At 38.2% G+C, this 17536-nt stretch overlaps 1 protein-coding gene across 2 annotated transcripts in view; it reads right to left on the bottom strand.

The window, feature by feature from the left end:
• ADCY8 (adenylate cyclase 8) overlaps positions 1-17536 on the bottom strand; it is a 373977-nt gene that overhangs the window by 192031 nt on the left and 164410 nt on the right. For both annotated transcript variants that reach the window (XM_043978000.1, XM_043978001.1), the window contains exon 5: positions 16282-16409. In XM_043978000.1, the coding sequence (XP_043833935.1) occupies positions 16282-16409 (128 nt within the window). The remainder of the gene's footprint in view (positions 1-16281; positions 16410-17536) is intronic.

Raw genomic sequence — 17536 nt, 5'->3', positions numbered from 1 at the left:
GCTAGCCTGAGGGAAGAATCTGCTTTAAGGAGTGTGACCCTTTACAGCAGAGTGAATGCTGGTTATATACTCTAGAGAGATGTTGATTCTCAGAGCCCAACAGAGAAAATTCCTTTCTCCAAGGAAAAATTCCTTTCATGAAGGAAGAAAAACACTTAAAGTAAGCAATGTGCTTTCTATATTATCCCTTACCACCTTTGTATGACAAGTTTGCACCCACTCTTCCCAGGGATCCTGTGTGTACATACAGAGGAAAACTACTATACGCTGGTTATCAGAAAATGTTTTCTACCCACTGTGCTTGCTACTCATTCTCATTAAATACCTCTGCCCAGAAGCAATTCAAATCTGGCTAGCTACTAATGGGAAACACATTGATGAGGACTCACAAATGACAGTGATAAAAGCTACAGTCCTTTAGGGCCAGAGGATCCACAGTCTCTTGAATCCTGAGGGAAGAGTACTAAGCCACGCTGGGGACCCAATCTAACTATGCCAGTGGGAGTTCCTGGAGTTGTATAGGGGCTGCTACACTATGAATCACCACAAGGGGGCACACAATCGCTAGTGGAAGATATGTGGAGAGAGGTTGTCAAAAAACTAAAATGACAACAGGAAAAGAGGGTGAAAAAATTCCAATAGTTAAATCCTTTTTTTTTTTTTGATAGTTCAGTATTTTATTATTTTCCAGTTACATATAAGGAACTTTTCAACATTTGTTTTCATAGGATTTTCTGCCACCCTCCCTTCCCTCCCTCCTCCCCAAGACAGAAAGCAATCTAATATAGGTTATATATGTGTAATCACATTAAACATATTTCTGCATTAATCATATTGTGAAAGAAGAGTCAGAGCACAAGGGGAAAACCTCAAAAAAGAAGAGAAAAACAGCCCCAAAGTAGAAACAGTATGGTTCAATCTTCATTCAAAAACCACAGTTCTTTTTTCTGGATGTTGAGAACATCTTCTATCATGAAGTTCTTTGAAATTATTTTGGACCATTGCATTGCTAAAAAGAGCCAAGTCTATCACTGTTGTTCATCACACAATGTTGTTGTTACTGTGTACAATGTTCTCCTGGTTCTGCTCCTCTCAGTCAGCATCAGTTCATGTAAGTCCTTCCAGGTTTCTCTAAACTCCTCCTGTTCATCATTACTTTTCACAGTGATTTAAAAAAAAACTTTGTGTTCTAAATTTTCTTCCTCCCTCTCTCCTCATCTCCTATAGTATATTTATTATACTTCAATCTGTATTCAGATACCATCAGTTCTTTCTGTTGTTGGTTTGCATTTTTCATGTGTCCTTCTGATATCATCCTGCTCATCATTTCTTTCACAGATACTATTGCTAATTGTATTATCCTCCATCTTATTCCCTCCCCTTGATATTTACTCTATTTTCTATTTTCCTTCACCCTATCCCTCCTTGAAAGTGTTTTGCTTTTTATTGCCCCCCTCCCCCATCTGCCCTTCCTTCCTTCACCTCTCCCCTTATCTCCTTCCCCTCCCACTTTCCCTCAGGGCAAAACATATTACTATACCCACTTGAGTGTGTATGTTATTCCCTCTTTGAGCCAATTCTGATGAGAGTAAGGTTCATTCACTCCCCTGCTCCTTCCCCATCTTCCCCTCCACTCCATAAGCTTTCTCTTGTTTCATTTATGTGAGATACTTTTCCCCAGTTCACCTTTCCCTTTCCCTTTCCCTTTCCTCCAAAGCACTACCCTTACCCCTTAACTTATTTTGAAGATGTTATCATGGGTCACCTAGATGACACAGTGGACAAAGCACCAGCCCTGGACCCAGGAGGCCCTGAGCCCAAATCCAGCCCCAGACATAAGCCACCCCACCCTGCCTGCCCCACAAAAAAAAACCCCAAGGATAAAGAAAAATAAATGATTTACAGATATCATACATTCATATTCAGTTCAGACCTGTGCCCTCTGTTTAAGTATATTCCTTTCAGCTGCCCTAATACTGAGAAAGATCTTATGAGTTACATTCCCATGTAGGAATGGAAACAGTTTAATATTTTAATATCATGATTTCTTTTTCCTGTTTACCCTTTCATGCTTCTCCAGGGTCATATTTGAAAGTCAAATTTTCTATTCAGGTCAGGTCTTTTCATCACAAATGCCTGAAAGTCCTCTTTTTCATTGAAGTCCCATTTTCCCCCTGAAAGATTATACTCAGTTTTGCTGGGTAGGTGATTTTTGTCTGTAGTCCCAGTTCCTTTGCGCTCTGGAATATCATATTCCATGCCCTCTGGTCCTTTAATGTAGATGCTGATAGATCTTGTTTTATCCTTACAGCTCCATAGTATTTGAATTCCTCTTTTTTTCTAGCTGCTTGCAATATTTTCTCCTTAACCTACTATCTCTGGAATTTGGCCATAATATTCCTGGAAGTTTTCCTTTTGGGATCTCTTTCAGGAGGTAATTGGTGGATTCTTTCAATTTCTATTTTACCTTCTGCTTCTAGAATAATAGGGCATTTTCCCCCTGATAATTTCTTGGAAGATGATGCCTAAACTCTTATTTGGTCATGGTTTTAAGGTAGTCCAGTGATTTTCAAATTATCTCTCCTGGATCTATTTTCCAGGTCAGCTGTTTTTCCAAGGAGATATTTCATATTGCCCTCTATTTTTTATTCATTTGGATTTGCTTTACTGTGTCTTGGTTTCTCATAATGCCACTAGTTTCCATTTGTTCAATCCTAATTCTTAGGCAATTATTTTCTTCAGAGAGCTTTTGTATATCCTTTCCCATATGGCTTTTCAAGCTCTTCACTTTTTTCTCATGACTCTCCTGCATCACTCTCATTTCTCTTTCCATTCTTTCCTCCATCTCTCCAAATCTTCCTTCTATCTCTCCTACTTTCTCTTCAAAGTCCCTTTTAAGCACTTCCATGGCCTGAGACCATTTCATAGTTTTCTTGGAAGCTTTGGATGTTGGAGCTTTGACTTTGTTATTATCTTCTTCTGAGGGTGTATTCTGATCTACTTCACCCCCCAAAAAGCTTTCTATAGTCCACTGCTAGTTTTGGGGGAAACTGACTAAAATCACTGATAAAACAAGTTTAGGTTTTTAAGGGTTTATTGAAAGATAGAAAGAGAAAGATTGAGAACAGAATTCCTACAGCCTGGCAATCCTATCTTTCCTCAATTTCTCTGTGAAGTCCTCTGGAGTCTCTCTCTCCTCCACCATGGTGAAGTCAGGAACCAAAAGAGACAGAACTCTCTGCGTAGGCTCTCCTTCCTCCTTCCTGTCGCCCCAGAAATGGGAGGTTCTTCAAGTTCGTTGGTTGACTGGCCCGGAAGTTCAAAGTTTTTTTTAGCTTCTGAGAACCATGCTTTCTTAAGTACTCTCAAGTATCAGTCAGATGTGCTTAAAATCTAGTCAACTAGTAATCCAGTCAAATCAGCCAGCAATCCACTCAGGTGGGCTCCTGAGTATCTGCCAAATCTCATCTATCACATTCCATTATCTTGGCACTAGTCATCTCAACATTGGTGCAGATGTTTTATTGAAATCTGATTCTCTATGGTCAGAAGCCTGTGCCCCTCCCCCACTGGGCTGCTACCACTCTAGTCAGCCCACTGGTTCAGAACCAGGGCGCTTTGCCCCAACTCCAGCAGAGACCGCAGCCATTTCACCCCAACCAACCCCCGAATCCCCTCACCAGTCTGCAAGGTTAGTGTCAGAAGAAACCACTGGTGCTAAAGACTCTGAGGTGCTAGAGGAAAGGTTTGTTACTGGCTGGGTCTGGACCTTGTGCTGAGCTCCTCTATCAGCCTGATCTGCAGGTGATCCCAGTTGCCATCGTTGGCTGGAAAATAATCTCACTCTGTTCTTATGTGAGTTAGGTTTCTCTGTTTTTTTTTTTAATGGTATTTGGGAATGAGTGGAGGGGTTTATTGGGAGCTTGTGGGAGTCACAACATCTCCTCCACCATCTTCCAGTAGTTAAAACCTAATCTTTAGAACCAACTTTAGGATGTTCACATTACTTGTACTCCAGCTTTTCTAATGGTGTTTTGCTAGGTGACCTTGATGTTTACTTAATTCTGACTCCCTTACCAAGGATTCCTGACCAGGTCTACCATCTCTGCCACTTGGAATCTTGACCTCCAGCCCTTATGTATGGAGTATGACAGTTTCAGGCTTAGCCAAGATCATCCTGCCTACAGTTATCTTCCTAAGGTCCAGGTAGGAACATACTATTCTCTATCAGGGAGAGTATATTGCCCATATATATACATACTAATACAATACATTAAAATCTCATTATCTAGGACTTTAAGACCCTCCAAAGCTTTATTTATTTTGTTTTCTATTTCTAGTTTTATTTTACTTAATTGGGGTGGCCAAGCCACCCTGGCTGAAAAGGCAACTTATCAGGTTATATACAGGAAATGACAAGTATTGGCTAGTCTAACCAACTCAACCATCACCTCCTCTCAGACTCTAGTGGAGCCAGTTCAGAATCTTGAGCCTGACACTCTAGAAGAGAAGTACCCCCCACCCCCCAAACATCCAGCCCGACTTCTATATTGTGCACTGCAACTATCAAGGGAAGGGGGGAGACAGTCTTTGTGGAGAAAGGGTCCACCATTACCACTACCACCAAAAATAACTGATAACTAACTGCCACCAACAAGGCAGATCAACCAATCTAGTTGAATTAATAAGACAGTTAGAGTGGATAGCATGTACCAGGCAGGTCAAATCACCTCAGCTACCACTTCCACTCAGACCCTGTTGAAGGCAACCTAGGACTCTGAGTCCAAGAGTCCTAGAAATAGTAGTGTTTCACAAACCACTTTCCCTGCTATCAGTCTGAGCACTGTAGTCATTGACTAGGGCAAGGCTTCTTGAACTTTTTCCATTGGGACCCTCTTTCACCCAAGAAATTTTTACATAACCTTGGGTATATAGGTATATAAAATAGGTATGCATAACCTTTTTCTGTTGCCAATTGTTTTTGCAACCTCCACATTCTGATACATGACCCCATATGGGGTTGCAACCCACAATTTAAGAAGTTTTGGTCTAGGCAAAAAAAAAAAACAACAAAAAACCAACAAAAACCAAACCAAACAAAACAAAGGGGCAGCTAGGTGGGACAGTGGATAAACCCTGGATTCAGGAGTACCTGAGTTCAAATCTAGCCTCAGACACTTGACACTTACTAGCTGTGTGACCCTGGGCAAGTCATTTAACCCTCATTGCCCTGCAAAAAACAAACAAAAATCCCCCCAAACCCCCCAAAACCAAAAACCAAATAAACAGACAAACAAAAACTCCAAACAAAACAAGAAGTTTTGGTGTAGGGAAGCATTATCCTGCCCTTGTAGAGAAGTAAGCTGGGAAATGTTTTTTCTGGTAGTGGTATCTTCCTCAACAGCTATAACTAATGAAGACCTCCGCCCCTCCCCTGAAAAAAAAAGAAAAAGTCCTTGGTACTCCTTGTTTCATATGAAAAAACTGTATGGTTTTTGAGGAAGCTAGATGGTACAGTGAATAAAACATTGGACCTGGAGTCAGGAAGACCTGAGTTCAAATCTAACCTTAAAAACCAGGTGTGCAAACCTGGTCAAGTCACTTCACTGTGTCATGCCTCAGTTTCCTCATTTTCAAAATGAAGATAACAGTACCTCCCTTCCTAGGGTTGTTGTGGGGATAAAATGTGATAATATTTGTGAAGTTTTGCAAATTTTAAAGCATGGTATAAATGATAGTTGCTATTATTATTATTTATTATTATTTATTAGTGGAAATGACCTGAAAGAAAATTAATTAAGGACTTTGGGACTTTTCCATCTGACATGCAGTTGAAATCTACTTGTGTTGTTTTCCCCCAAAAGAATGTGAGCACTCTGAGGGCACTTTTTAATTTGTATTCCTGGTGCTTATCACATTGATTGGTATAGTAAGCACTTAATCAATGTCTTCCTATTCCATGGTAGTTCTCATTTCTGCTGGAAATATCATTCAATGGCTATCTACTGTTTACCTCAAATCCTCCAAGCTTATGACAGCTTATTCTTTTATTGAATTTGAACACTCACAAAGCACTTTCTTCACTAAAGCATGAGGCAGATAATATCAATATTAATTTCATTTTACAAATGATGAATGACATTACACCTTAGAGAGGTTGTCACTTGTACAAAGTCACATAATTAATAAGTGTCAAGCATTAGGATTTGAACCTTGATGGCAAAAGAACTGTCTTCAATTATAGAAAGGCTATTGTGTAAAGGAGGTCCTAGATTGGTTCTGTTGGTCTTTACAGGGCAAAAACCAGGAACATTGGGAGAAAGATGAAGTGAAGAAAGGTCAGGTTAAATGTTAGGGAAAAAAAGTTCCTTTTAATTGTTGCTGTCTAAAAGTGGAATAGACTGCAGGTCTCAAGTAGTCAGCAAGTATCTGGCATATTACAATATAATAATTTATGTTGGACCAAAATAGGCATTGTATTCCCTTTTGAACTCTCAAGTTTTCTGATTCTGTGAATACCTTGAATGCCAAGCATAGGAATGTGGGTTTTATTTGGTAGACAATCGGGAGCCACTAAAAGACTTTTCAAACCTAAAAGACCTAAAAGAACAGACAAAGAAATGAACAAACCTGCTATGTGGCCAGACTAGGGGTGGTGAGAAAATTGTTTTCCTGTCCCTTTATCAAATTCTGAGTTGAGAGACAAACTTTAATGGCTTGTTGCCATTAGCTAACCTAAATTGGGTACATAGTTCTAGGTGTTCCAGAAAAATAAATTCAAACAGGATAAATTTTCTATCCACTGGAAGGATTGTTGATATTGTATCAGAATTTTGCTTTAGAATCTGAGCTAGTTTGTGATGCTGAAGATATTATTAATTCTGAGAGAAATAGACTAAGACTGTGGCCATTCCATAAGCTACTCTCTCATGTATAAAATGAAGGTCCATGAAGTAAGCTGAACTGAAAGAGTTTATAAGGATGATCTTAGCCATGAAGGGTCTTTTAGCTTTAGTTGGTTGCAATAATGGGAGAAATTCCTCAAATGGGGTATAGCCTAAGTCAGTTTTCACCACCTAGGGGTTTAATCTCCAAGAAAGATTCAAATGAATATCTTATCAATTTGGATGTTCCTTACAATGACTGAAATCATAATCCATCTTTATCTGAACATCCTGTTTGACCCTTATTCAAGTCCTTACCTCAGTTTGTTAAATCTACGTAATGTACTGGGGGATTTTATTAATTTCTCTGGACATTCTGAGAATACTACTCTTCTTAAAGTAAATAAAAACTGGGCTATTTAAGATACATTGAAATAACCAGTAAATAAAATTTTACCTACATTCAGTTGCCATACTTGGGAACTCCCTATATCAATGAAATCACAGGTCTGAACTCTCCTACAAAAAAGACAAGAAAAAGTTCTGCCAATCATAAAAAAATATGATGGTTCTGCCATTCTGATAACTACTAAGCCTGAAGGTAAAATAAAGAAGACCCGAAGCACCAATATTGTACTTCTCTAGGTCAATCCTAATAGAATGTTTAGTCCATTTCAATTTCCCATAATACTCCAAGATTGGTTAGTCATGGTCAAAGTGTTTGGTCATCAGTTTCCTAAAATTGACATTCCATCTCCCACTTATATTTATGTATTTATAGAACTATTACCCTCTACCAGGAATGCATGTCTTATCCCCCTTCAAGGCCATCTTGCTAGTTGCTCTCTCTAATATCAAGCTTACCTTGTTGCCTGGGTTATTAATGCTCTATTCTCTGACTACCTTGTATTTTCCAGAGGAATATAATTTCCTTAGAGTTAGCAAGTCTGAGTGTGTGTGTGAATATTCCCTAACCTATGAATATAAGTCCCTAATGTTCAAACTGTATTTTTTCCACTAAAGTGTAAGCTCCTTGAAACTAAGGATTGTTTATTTCTTTTTGTTTATATATTCCCATATCAAGCACAGTATGTAGCATAGAGCAGGTGCTTAAAATGATTATTGATTTATAAGATTCCCTTATGATGATATTATTGACTTTTTGTTGTTGTTATTTAGTTCTTTTCAGTTGTGTCCTACTCTTCATGACCCCTTTTGGGATTTTCTTGGCAAAGATACTGGAATGTTTTGCCATATTCTTCTCCATTTTACAGATGAGGAAACTGAGACAAACAGGGTTAAGTGACTTGCCTGTGGCCAGATTTGAACTCCAGTTCTGGCCCTCTATCCACTGTATCACCTAGCTACCTATTGAATCTTAAGGTACCTTATTCATTAATAAAGTAAATAGGATTTAAATAGGTAAGGAACTTCAGAGGACATCTAGTTCAATCTATTCATTTTATAGAAGTGAAAACTGAGTCCAATGATTATGAGATGACTTGCCCAAGATCACAAAGACAACAAACCTGGCTTCTCTTCCTTTTTACATACATTGAAAGTTTGTCCAATAACAGCTCATTTCTTGAGAAACAGTGATGAGGCATGTTACGATTCCACATTAATACCACTTTTTCTACCCCACCCCACAGACATTTAGACAATTTTTTATACAGTGATAATGGCCCCCCTGCTGCTATTCAAACAACACATTTCATATCCTGACTACAGCCATTTTCACTGGTTGTTTCCTGTGCCTGGAATTCTCTTCTTCCTCATCTCCATCTCCTGGCCTCCCTGTCTTCCTCTGAGAATCAGCTAAAATCCAACCTCCTATGAGAACCTTTTCCTGATCCCCTTAGTGAAATAAAGAGACAAAGTTAGTAAGGCTATAGTGCCTTACCTCTGTTGGGTATCTCCAACTTATCCTGTGTATAAATTATTGGTACTTAGTTGTTTGCATGTTGTTTTTCCCATTAGACTGTAAGCTCCGTGGGAGCAGAAAACTATTTTTTTTCCTTTCCTTGTATCCTTAGCACTTTGCATAGTGTCTAGTAAATAGCAAGTATTTAATAAATGCCTATTACAGGATGATTTCAGAAAAACCTGGAAAGAATTACATGAACTGATGCATAGTGAAATGATCAGAACCAAGAGAACATTATACATGGTAACAACAATAATGTATGATGAACAACTGTGAATCACTTAGCTATTCTCAGCAATACAATGATCCAAGATAATTCACAAATGACAAAAATTCTGTAATTCTCTAGAGAAAGAACTGATAAGAGTATGAATTCAGACTCAAGCATTTTCTTTTTCATTCTTTTTATTTTTTAATATGTTTTATCCCACAAAATGACTAATGTGGAAATATGTTTTACAAATTTGCTCATGTATAACCTATATAAGATTGCTTACCATGTCAGGGAAAAGAGAAAGAAAACATTTGGAACTCAAAATTAAAAAAAAAATATTAAAACATGTTTTATTTGTAATTGGGGAATAATAAAATTATTAAACATATGTGCTTGTTAACTTTCTGAAACTGACATAAGGTACTATCCTAAGTGCTTTTACAAAAATACCATCTCATTTGATCCTCAAGATAACTTTATTAGATAGGTGATGTCATTATCCTCATTTTATAGTTCAGGGAATTGAAGCAAATAAAGGTAAAGGGATTTGTCCATGGTTATACAACTAAAAAGCATTTGAGACCAGATTTGAACTTAGGCCTCCTAGTCTTCAAGCTTAGTTCTCTACCTTCTCTGCCACCTAGTTGCCTAGTTGCCAGACTAAATGAGAATTTTATTTTATACTCTGCTTTGAACACTATATAGAGGAGGGAATTTAGTCATTTGTCTAGAGGAGGCTTACCAGGATAGTTGGAGACTGAAAAACAAATGCCTTCTAGGGAATTGTTGAAGGAATTGAGGTTGTTTAGTTTGGAGAATAGACTTAACTGTTTTCACATATTGAGTTTTGCTACATGGAAGAGAGGTTACACTTATTTTATATAATTACAGTGGGCAGAACTAATACTAATGGGTAGCAAAGATTTAAATTGCTTTCATATAAGGCAAAGATCTAAAAATCAGAATGACATCAGCTGCCTCTTCAAGTAGGGAGTTTTCTATTACTGGAGCTACACAAGAAGATTGATGACATCTTGTTAGAATATAGTTGAGGGGTTTCTCCATTGGTAAAGATATTTTATCAATTACCCAAAAAGTACCTATGATTCAATAAGCACCATGCTTCAACTAACTGAGCTAGCTAGTCACAAGCTCCAGTAATAAGATGTCTGACTCTACTCAGGATTGGCAACCATATGTCTGGGGGCCAATTTTTAATGAGAATGGATCAAAGTGAGAAGCCTATTGCTTAGTATGGTGCCTTTTTCCTGCTTTCTGTGACAGGTGATTTCACATACAACTGGGGCAGATCTCTTTCCCACACTATAATTAATACCAGTGCTATAAAGATGCATGAAAAATACCCTGCATTTGGTTCTGGAACAGATTCCAACCATCATGAGTAGGTGTTGGAGGTGGGGCCTCAAAGGCGAATCATAAAGAAGAGATGGGAGAAAAGAAAAAAAAAAGCATTTCTTTAGCTTGGCAAATTGGAAGAGGGACAATTCAAAACAGGCATAGCCCCATGGTCATGCTGAACAAGGAAACAAAAAAGTTGTCCAGTGCTTTAAAGAGATTGAATGAACCAACATTAAAAGTTCAGTATGGACAGGATGCTCTGCTAGGCACTGGCTTTACAAAGACATAACCCCTACCTTCAAAGAACTTGAAATATTATCAGGGGAAATAAGAAAGGGATGTTAGGTAAGTTATATCCACGGGGCAGCTAGGTGGTGCAGTGGATAAAGCACTGGCCCTGGATTCAGGAGGATCTGAGTTCAAATCTGGCCTCAGACACTTGATACTTACTAGCTGTGTGGCCCTGGGCAATTCACTTAACCCTCCTTGCCATGCCCCGCCCCCCGCCCCTCCCCCCAATCTAGCTTAGTCTTAGCAAAATAGAATTAAAGTAAGTATATCCATCCTTGACCTCTCTCCTGATATCCACACTGACATCTACAGGGCATCTCTATATGGACGTCTCACTGGTAGAGATTCATTGTGTCCAAAACTAAACTAATTATCTTTTCTTAAATCGTTTCCATCTTCTGTCCATTGTTCTGACTACATAATTTCTGTTAGTGGCCCTTGCTATTCACTGGGTCTCTTATCTTTGTCAATCTGAAGCTATCTTTGACTGCTCTCTCTCCCTTCTGATAGTGAATCAGTCACCAAGAAATGACCAATTCATCTCAATATTTTGCTTAACTATCCTCTCTTTTCTATTCCCACTGCCATCACTGTATTATAGAACCTTCCTATCAACAGTCTAGACTATTGTAATGGCCTCCTTGAAGGAGACAACATATAGTTATAACTACATATGTATAGTTGTATAGTTGTATATGTGTATATACATATATGTATACATACATATGTGTATATGTCTGTGTTTATGTGTGTGTGTTTGTGTGTTTGTGTGTAGAGAGAAAGAGAGTAGATGAAAAGTAATCTGAGAGGTCAAAGTTTTAGCAACTGGGGGCACCATCAAAAGCCTTCTGCAAAAGGTAGGATTTAAACTGAATCTTGAAGGAAGCCAATAAACCAAGTAGTGGAAATAATGGAACAGACCATTCCAGGCATAGGGGAGAGTCAGGGAAAATGTATGCAGATGGGAGATGGAGTGTCATGTTTGAGGAACTGCAATTAGGCCAGCAGAACTGCACTGTAGACTATGTGGAGGGTTGTAAGGTGTAAGAAGACTGGAAATGTAGAAAGAGAACAGGTTATGAAGAGCTTGGACTACAGAGTATATATGTGGTTCTGGAGGTAATAATCAGGCACCAGGGCTCAGTAAGCCTAGTACCTGGGAAGATGATAATGCCCTTGACATTAATAGGGAAATTTGGAGGAGGGAAGAGTTTTGGGGAAAAGATAATGAGTTCTGTTTTTGATGTGTTGAGTGTGAGATGCCTATAGGATGTCAGTGTAGCTGAATTGTAGTGTGTTTTTGTTTGTGTGTGTGTGTGTGTGTGTGTGTGTGTGTGTGTGTGTGTGTGTGTGTGTTAGTGCTGGTATAAGACTGGAAAGGTGGAAGCATGGGGATATGATGAAGAACCTGAAATAAAATCACTTTGGCAGCTGAGTGGAGAATGGCTTGAAGTAGGGAAAAATAAGGTAGGGATACCAGGTAGAAAGCTATTTTAGTAGTCCAGGCAAGAGGTAATGAGAGCTTGGGCTAGGAGGATGGTGATTGTGTGGGTGGGGAAGGGATCACACAGGAGATATGTTGTTAAAGTAAAAATGACAAAAATATTCAGCAATGGATTTGGATATGAGGGGTAGGTAACACTTCATCGGTTGAAGTCATACCTATACTTTAATGCTCCCAAATCAAAAGTTACCCTCTCCACCCTGATTCCTCTAGGTGCTTAAAAAAGTTCCAATTCAACAAATATTTATTAGGTCTTTATTATATGTAAAGCAGTATTCTGTTTCTACCTGTGACCCTAGAAAGACTTATATTTTATAGTTATACTGCCTTTATCATTTATTATTGTATATAATGGTTTCCAGTGTTTCCTATATTTATACCAGACTGTAAACATTATGAAAAAACATCTAGCTCAATGATCTACAAATAGTAGGTGCTTAATAAACATTAAATGAACATGCATGGCATTTTTTTTCTCCACTTATAATCTCTCCACCCTTTACACTCCACTACCAGAACCATCCATTCCCATGGCTTCTATGACCACTTCTATATAAATGACTTCTAAATTCACATCTCTAATCTTTATCTTTTTTCCCACAGATCTAGACCCAGATTTCCAAATACTTGCTGGATACATCCATTTGGATGTCTTGATAACATTTCTGTTTCAAGGTCTTTAGACATTCCTAAAATTGGACCCAGTCTTCCTGCCCTTGCCTGATTTTCCTTCTAAAAGGTTAATGACCTCTTCTCAAACTCTTGAGCCTTCATTTCAGCAAAGGCCCTCATCACACCTCACCTAGGCTATTGCATTTGCTTTTGAATTCATTTCCCTGCCTTATAAATCTGTTTCTGCTCCACTTTGTACTCCACTTAGCAGCCAAAATGATTTTCCTAAGGCATAGATCTGACTGTCACCATCCCTACTCAATAAACTCCAGTGCTTCCTGATTACCTACTGGATCAAATATAAAATCCTTTATAACTTAATTCCTTCTAATGTTTCCAGGCTTCCTACACTTCACTCCCCTTCCATGCACAATATAATCCAGCCATAGTGACCATCTTGATGGTTTTCACACACAACCCTCTACCTCCCAGCTCAATCTATTTGCACTAAGGTAGCTAGAGTGCTCTCTTCTTCATCTCTGCCTCCTAGTTTCCCTGACTTTCTTTAAGACTCAGTTCAAATCACATCTTCTGCCACAAGTATTTCCTAATATTTTTCTCTCTTCCACCCTGGCTGCTAATACCTTCCTTTTGAGATTATATTCTCAGATGATTTACACCAAAAAACTTGGTGGACACATCTGACTGGACATCCTGCCACCACCTCTATCTAAAGACCTTTAGACAATCTTAAAACAGATCTCACTTTCCTACCTGATTTTCCTTCTAAAAATATAATGGCCTCTTCTCAATCCTAGTAAGTTCCAGAGGATGAATGTAAGTCTCAGAGAACTTCTATTTAAACTATAAACATACCTCAGTGGGGCCATCTCCAGTTGTCCTGACCTATGTCGTGCACTGGACTCAAATGACTGGAGAAGAGAGTGAGGCTGATGACTTTGCACAGCCTTGCCTCACTTAAATCCTATTCACTTTCCAGTCAAGACATCACCCTCCTGATATTGGTTCTCTTTGATAACGAAGGTTGAACAACAAAACAACAATAGACATACCTCATTATTTACATGTTGTCTCTCCCATTAAGTGTGAGCATCTTGAGGTCCGGGGCTATATTTCTGGCTTTCTTAGACTTCTCAATGCTTAGGACAGTGTCTGGCACATAGTAAAAGTTTAATATATGTATGTATGTGTATATATATATATATATATATATATATATACATACATACACACACACACACACACACACACACACACATATATATATATATATATATATATATATATATATATATATATATATATATATATATACACCAGTATATACCAGCTAACTGACTGACTTCTCTATTCCTGAGGATGTCACCACCACCCTTCCAGTGATAGAGACTTGAAACTTTGGATTCATCTTTAGTTCCTGTCCCCTAACATTCAGGTACCAAATCCTTTCATTATTATCTCATCAATATCTTTTCCATCTATCCATTGTTCATTAATAGTAATTATCATTATAATCATAATAGGCATTTATTTATATAGTGCATTAACATTTGTAAATCATAATTTTATCTGATTTATTCCTCATAAAAACCTTGTAAAATAGGTGATTCAGAGAATAGGAATTTGAGGCACAGAAAGGCTGTCATTGTAACCAAGCCTTCATATCGTTTCACTTAAACAGTGTCTTAACTGGTACCCTATTTCCAGTATAACACTCACGCTATTGTCCAAGTAACTGATCTACAGGATCATTCTGATCATGTCAATCTTCTAGAATTGGTTGATCTATATGACCTCTGAGGTCCCTTCTAAGTCTCTAGTTTTCTAAGTCTACTCTACAGCCTCCAACAGCTTCCCATTTTCTATCCAATGAAGTATAAATTTATTTGCCTTACATTTGTGGCCCTTTATAATACAGCTGGGATGTACCTTTTCAATACTTCTTCCTTTTATATACTTTATGTTCTTGTCAAATTGGTTTTCTTGCTATCTTTGATGCTCTTTCTGCCTTTGTGTGTGTCTTTAACCATGCTTAGAATGGACTCAGGTCTATGTTTTTGCCTGTTGAAATTGCTTTCTTTTTTCAAGTTCAGTCATTTCAGTTGTGTCCAACACTACATGACACCATTTGGGGTTTTCTTGGTAAACATACTGGAGTGCTTTGTCATTTCTTTCTCCAGCTCATTTTACAGATGAGGAACTGAGGCAAATTAATTGAGGTTAAGTGACTTTCCCAGGGTCCCAGAGCTAGTAAGTGTCTGAGGGCAGATTTACATTCAGAAAGATGTCTTCTTGACTTCAGCCCTGACACTCTACCCATTGTGCAACCTAGCTGCTCCAAAGCTGCTTCTTTCAAGGCTAAACTCAAATGCCTGCTCCTTAATAGAGTCTTCTCCGACCTGTCCATCTGCAAGTGCTCTCTCTTTATTATTTTTGCTTACATTTTCTTTGCATGGAACTTACTCTTCCTTTGTAGCAGTTACTGATATATGTCTGTATAGCCTATCAGATTGATTGCAATATTCTTGAGAGTAAATTCTGGGTCTTATGTTTCTTAGGAAAATGCAAGTCAGGCAAGTCTCTAGGACTATAAATTAAAGAGCAAATGTCTTGCTATATTGAAAGAAAGATTTTCCTGAATTGCCTTTACCAATAATGCCACAGGTCCAGAAGAAAAAATCCCAAGAATCTGTGAATTCATTGGTTCATCAACTTCATTTAACAATGGGAGATGGCAATCCAGCTGTTTCTCAGTAGATAAGTCATAGGTATTTGCTTGTTCCTAAGTCGAATAAATTGCAGGAGAAGGATTTGAACCAAGGTCTTCTTAAGTCCAGCTCTAGTCCTCTCTCTACTAGTCTACACAGCCTCTTAGGTGCTTTAAAGATGTGGCTGAATTCAAATGAATCCCTTCATGTATCACAATCAGCTACCATCCACCAAATGAGCCTTTCAGAATATGGCTCTTAGCCTTTGGATGCCCAACTGAACTAGGTACATTTGATCTCATTGAGAAAATGATCGAGATTCACTATTGGTGGGAAAGGCATAGGGAAGTAAATTCTTCTCGGGACAACACATTTGTTTGAATATTTAAGACACATTTATAACATTCAAGGTGCTGCTGAGAAAACGGTTGAATAAATCAGACTTTAGAAGTGGAAGAGAATTTAGATAATCTGAGCCAAACACTTCATTTTACAGTGGAAGAACAAGATGACATCTAACCCCCAACTCTATCATTCTATGTCCTATGTATCCCAGGTGATACCATGTATATATTTATACAATGTGATTTCTTTAATTGGTGTTACAGTTATCTGAGGATAAGTTGACTTGGTGGGGGTGGAGGGATGGTAATGTGAGTACCCATTTCTCAAAACCTAAAAATATAAAAAAAAACAATGAATGCTACCTAGAAATAAGTGAGCAGCACACCAGTCACCTATAGGACTAAAGTTTAAATTACCTGATGGTCTTGATCATACTGAGCCCCATTTCAACACAGCAGTGGGCATGGTCCTGACGAGGTTCAGGGAGTCCAGACACACAATAGTAGCAGTCCCCCAAGATCTTAATCCGGAGACAATGATGCTCCTGAATTTGACACAGGGAGAAAGAAGAGAAATGGATCAACAAAGGGGTTAAAATTTTAGAATATCCTTAAAGAGGGATTTAGGAATAAGGCAAGTTGACAAGGAAGATTGTAGACTTTTACTACAGGGTGGAACTGGGCTTAGTCTTACTAACTTGTCAGGGAAACTAGGACATAGTTTACTTATTCTGTAGCTTCCTCATCAGTCTGGGAAGAAGCAAACAAGCAAACCAATCTATATTGGTCATTATACTAACCTATGAATTAATTAGTTGTTGTAGAGAGTTTTCATATTACTGGAGTTCAGATAACTATGTTTCAGGTTCATATAGCTACTAAATGGCAGAGACAGGGTTGGAATCCAGTATCTCATTCATTTTTCCAAAAGGTTCCCAAACATTTTGGTCTTAGGACCCCTTTACATTATTCCCCCCTCCTCCTCTGTGGGACAGTGAGGGTTAAGTGACTTGCCCAAGGTCACACAGCTAGTGTTAAGAGTCTGAGACTGGATTTGAACTCAGGTCCTCCTGAATTCAGGGCCATTGCTTTATCCGCTGTGCCAACTAGCTGCCCTTGACCCCTTTACATTCTTAAATGTTATGGAGGACCCCATGTATTTATGTGGGTTATATCTATTGATTGATACTTATTAGATGAAACAGGTAGGTGGCTCAGTGGATAAAGTGCTAAACCTGGAATCAGGAACACTTCAAATTCAACCTCAGATGCTTACTAGCTGTGTGACCATGGACAAGTGACATAACATCTGTTTGCCTTAATCCATTGGAGAAAGAAATGGCAAACCACCCCAATATCTTTGCCAAGAAAATCTCCATGGGATTGGTCAAGAATATAGTCTGACAAGACTGAACAACAATATTAGAAATAAAAATTGGTAAGTTTTAAAATTGCAATAAATCAATTGGGTGTCACTAACATAGTTTTATGAAAAATAACTATATTTTCTAAAACAAAAAATATAGTGAGAATGTCACTTTTTAAAAAACCTATTTTTGCAAATCTCTTTAATGAGTGGCTTAATAGAAGACAGTTTGATTCTCAAATCTACTTCTGTATTCAATCTGTTGTGATATGTTATTTTGGTCGAAGAAAATCTGGCCTCACACAA

Source organism: Dromiciops gliroides, chromosome 1 (assembly GCF_019393635.1).
Source record: "Dromiciops gliroides isolate mDroGli1 chromosome 1, mDroGli1.pri, whole genome shotgun sequence".
Taxonomy (NCBI): Eukaryota; Metazoa; Chordata; class Mammalia; order Microbiotheria; family Microbiotheriidae; genus Dromiciops; species Dromiciops gliroides.
Note: the sequence above shows the minus strand (reverse complement) of the source record. Positions and strands in the feature narration are given on the sequence as shown.